At 68.2% G+C, this 4,177-nt stretch overlaps 1 protein-coding gene across 1 annotated transcript in view; it reads left to right on the top strand.

Moving 5' to 3' along the window:
- RHPN1 (rhophilin Rho GTPase binding protein 1) overlaps positions 1 to 2,751 on the top strand; it is an 11,781-nt gene extending 9,030 nt beyond the window's left edge. Inside the window, exons 11-15 of the mRNA XM_006152076.2 lie at positions 23 to 217; positions 602 to 678; positions 877 to 1,023; positions 1,101 to 1,262; positions 1,657 to 2,751. Of these exons, the coding sequence (XP_006152138.1) occupies positions 23 to 217; positions 602 to 678; positions 877 to 1,023; positions 1,101 to 1,262; positions 1,657 to 1,806 (731 nt within the window). The 3' untranslated portion in view covers positions 1,807 to 2,751. The remainder of the gene's footprint in view (positions 1 to 22; positions 218 to 601; positions 679 to 876; positions 1,024 to 1,100; positions 1,263 to 1,656) is intronic.
- Positions 2,752 to 4,177: the final 1,426 nt, after the last annotated feature.

The raw sequence follows: 4,177 nt of genomic DNA, 5'->3' as shown, positions 1-4,177 counted from the left end.
GCTTGCCCCGCCACGCCCATAGGCAAGGCCCACCTGAAGCACGCCATTCTGGGGCAGGAGGAGGCACTGCGGCTGCACGCCACATGCCGTGTCCCACGTGAGGTGGACCAGCTGCAAGCTGTGCTGGCCCAGGCGCTGCGGCACTCCCTGGCCAAGTACGCGGAGCTCGACCGCGAGGATGACTTCTTCGAGGTCGCCGAGGCCCCCGACGTGCGGCGTAAGCAGCAGGGCTGTCAGGATGGCCAGTGGGTCGCTGGCCAAGTGGCTGCACTCCCACGGCACACCCCCACACACCCTTGTAGTCAGGCCCTACAGGGCTTACTGGGCCTGGGGGGTGGGGAGGACCGAGCTCCGCATGGCAGCAAGGCTCCCGTGAGACCACCCTGGGTCTGCTCTTGACTCCTGGCCTGTCGGAAGCCTGCAGGCCTCCGGACAGAGCTCTAGAAGCCGCCTCCCAGAGGGGTGGTTTTGGGCCACGTGCCCAGGGCACCCGGGACAGCGGCTCCGCCCAGGCTCAGTCAGTGCCGAGGTGGGCAGATCAGGCCCTGGGGCCCTCGAGCCTCCACTCACCTCTGCACCTCCCCCTCCCCTGCCCTTCCAGCCAAGACCCACCAGAAGCCAGAGGCCAGGACCCCTGGCCTGTTGCGGATGGAAGTGGCCGACATCTTCCACCGGCTGGGGGGCTCGCCTGCCCCTGCCACCGCAGCCCCTGGGCTCGCCTGCCCCTGCCCCTGCCACTGCAGCCCGGCTCACTGTGCTCCACCTTGAGTGAGGCCCTGGACCCCCTTGAGGATGCACCACCCTGATTCCTGGGCTGTGCAGGTTGGGGTGACGGCTCCAGACTGAACCAGCCGACCTCTGACCTATGACCCCCAGGGGCCCCTGTCTGTGTTCTCAACCAAGAACCAGTGGCGTCTGGTGGGGCCCGTCCACGTGACCCGAGGAGAGGGCGGCTTTGGCTTCACCCTTCGGGGAGACTCACCCGTCCTCATTGCTGCGGTCATTCCTGGAGGCCGGGCTGCGGTAAGGGCCCCGGCCCCGCTTGGGCAGGAGCCAAGAGCTGGCTGAGGCCTACGACCACTCACCGCCCGCCCCCGCAGGTGGCCGGCCTGAAGGAGGGCGACTACATCGTGTCGGTGAACGGGCAGCCGTGCAAGTGGTGGAAGCACGCGGACGTGGTGGCGCAGCTGAAGGCCGTGGGCGAGGCGGGCGTGAGCCTGCAGGTGGTGTCGCTGCTGCCCGGCCCCGAGCTGCCCAGCACAGTGAGATCAGGCCCTGCGGGTCCCCAGCGCCCCATCCCACCACCCTGGGCCTCTCCTGGTGCTTCGGGGCACTGGGGAGTGGGGCTGCAGGCAGGTGGCCTCAGGGTGGCCCGGGTAGTGGCCACCTGAGCTGTACCTCCACCCGATGGTCACTGCACTGCCCCCGACAAGGTGCCTCCCCACCTTCTGTCCCCAGACTGAGGCTTCTGGGTCAGGGCCTGTACCCCAAGGCCTCGTCACCCAGCCCGGGGTTCGCTAGGTGATGAGTATGGCCCACGTTCCCCATCACACGTCCATAGCCCCACAAGCCCTGAAGTGCGCTCGCTCCCCAATGGCCCCGGGGGGCGGGGGGAGGCTAGCAGGGCTGACCACAGCCCATCTCTGCTGGCTGCAGGGGGACCGCCGGCCAGCCCTGCTGGGCCCAGGGGGCCTTCTGAGGAACCCCAGGGAATGTGCCTGTGAGACACCGGCCCCTGCCCGGTCCGGCCCCCGGCACCTCCTCGGCTGGAACCTCAAGACCAAGCGGGGCGCAGCCAGGCCCTGAGCACCCAGCCTCGGCACAGCTGCCCCGTCCACCCCCACGACCAGCTGTGGGCCTCACGTCCCAGATCTGGGCAGCTCAGTGGCTTTTGCTGGCCCCTTCCTGCCGCCCGCCCCACAGTCCAGTGGGACAAGGCTCTGCTCTCCGTCCAGCTTCCCGGCCCCCTTCCCCACTGCGGCCGGGCTGCCCAGGTCCCAGGCCCCTCTGGCAGGTCCCAGCCGGCTTCCCCAGACTCTCCTGCTGCCCGCTCTGCTCAGACCGGGACCCTCCTCTGCCCTCACCATCCCTGCTCAGGCAGGCTGCCCCTCTGCCCCGACAGTGCCACACTGGCACCCAGGAGTGGGCTATGTCCAGGCTGCAGATGGAGACACACGTGGGTAGCTCTGTCCCTGAGTCCCCTGGGAGGGGTGGGCTCAGGACTTGGGCTCCCAAGGGAGGGAGGGAGAAGGGCGGCAGGGCCCAGGTCAGAGCAGTGCCAGGAGGAGCTAAGGTGAGGGCTTCTTGATGAGGCTCCCAGCGACCACTAGGGGGCAGCTGCTGTCTACTCAAGTGGCCACTGGAGGCGGGTTTCCAGGCAGGAGCAGGGCTGGGGAGGGGCCGCAGCCTCCCTTGCAATCTGATAGCCCCAGCCATTCACCCCGTCGGTTCCGGGTCCCTAGGTGGGAGTGGCCGCTCCGTGCTCAGGTGCTGCCCGGCTTCCTCCACTGCACAGGAGCATGGTAGTCTTCGTGGGGTGCGGGTGTGGGGCACCGGGGAGGTCCGGGTTCAGTGATGCAGCCCTCTGAAGTACAAGGGAAGGGCCAGGCCCGCCTGAGCCTGGGGTAGGGATCCTGGTGTGTCCCCAACCCGCCCTGCCCTCCTGGGAGAGCCCCTGTCGCGGCAGGACGGCGAGGAGGTTGGCAGGTCACAGCATTTAGCAATTTGATGAATAAAGCCGCACACCAAGGAGCTGCGCGGTGACCTGGTGATCCTCATTGTCATCGGGCAGCAGGGTGGGTAGGCTCTGTCCCAGCGGCGGCCCTGTGCACACACACGGAGAGCCTGGCCGTGCCATGCACGCCCCAGACCATCACGTCCCCTGCACAACTGTCTCTACCCCTGCAGGCCCAGTCGTGGCCCAGTCCTTTGCCCAGGGGCAGGCTCTCTGCCTCCACTGCCATCCCATGAGGGTGTCTGCGCTGTGGTGGGGACTAGCCGCCTGCTGTGTGCAGGGGTTCCGAGTGGGCTGGTGCCGAGGGAGCTCCTGGGCAAGAGTTCTGGACCAGGCGGCCCCACCTGGCACCTTCCACTGGAGGCTGCTCTGTGAACTGCAGCGAAAGCCTTTCTCGATGAGAGCGATGCCGTGACAGGGCCCAGCCTGGGTCCCCGGGGAAATGCGAGGGAGGGCCCCCGCGCTGTCCTCACCCACACCGTGCACCGGGCCTAGGTGCAGGGGCGGGCCACCCTTCTGTCCCAGGTCTCCTGTGTCCACTGGACAGCTGAATCGGCAGTGCACGGAGTCTCCGCCAGCTCCAGAGGGGCCCTGGTCCCAGCCCCTGGCTCTGGGCCCAGCAGACCTCTTTCCCCAGTGGCCAGTCACAGCCAGCATCCCGCCAGGAGGTGCTGGGACCAGAGCGCCAGCGAGAGGGTACCGCCACGCCCGGGAGTGTGGTGGGAGGCCCTGTGGCTGTGCCATCCAGGCTGGGTGTGCCCACCTGCCTGGCCTGCATTGCTCAGCTGTGAGCCTGGAGCCCGTGGCACCGCCCATGCAGGCTAGGCCGCTCCAGCCCATGTACTGTGGCCGAGCTGTTCCCTGGCACCTTCTCAGGCTCAGGACCGCCACTGCCCCTGCCTCAACAGGCCTTGCCCGGCCATACCCCTGTCACGGCTGCAGCCCACCTGGCCCTGCTACATCACTCGCTGTGCCTCAGTTGGGTCCGTGGCCACAGGCAGGGACAGTGCCATCTTGTCCAGGAGAGATCTGAGGAAGGCTCGTGACGAGGTGTGCATGCCACACGTGTGTGCCACCTGCTCCGGGAGTGAGGAGCTGGGGAGGCGAACAGCAGGAGATGGGGTTGCTGCTGGGGTGCGTGTGCAGAGCTGGACGCCGGCCACGGCCCACACGACCCTTGACTTTCAGAGCTGGGCAGAAGCCACGGGGGGGGCGGTGCAGGTCCAAGTGTCAGGTTGGGTCAGCAGCCACAGGGACAGACGGGAAGAGGGAGTCGGTGGAGGGGAGCAGGGTGGCCAGGGGCTGGGGCCAAGGACAGCCAGCTACAGGTGACAGGCGGGCGGGGTGGGAGGACCCCTACCCAATTGACTCCTCCCCACCATCCCAGCACCCACAGGCGCCTCAGGGGCGGGAATCCCCACCGGACAGGCATGCCCCCCCCCC

Source organism: Tupaia chinensis, unplaced genomic scaffold (genome assembly GCF_000334495.1).
Source record: "Tupaia chinensis unplaced genomic scaffold, TupChi_1.0 Scaffold000335_1, whole genome shotgun sequence".
In the NCBI taxonomy this organism is placed as follows: Eukaryota; Metazoa; Chordata; class Mammalia; order Scandentia; family Tupaiidae; genus Tupaia; species Tupaia belangeri.
The sequence above is the reverse complement of the archived record's forward strand: the minus strand, read 5'-3'. Positions and strand labels throughout refer to the sequence as shown.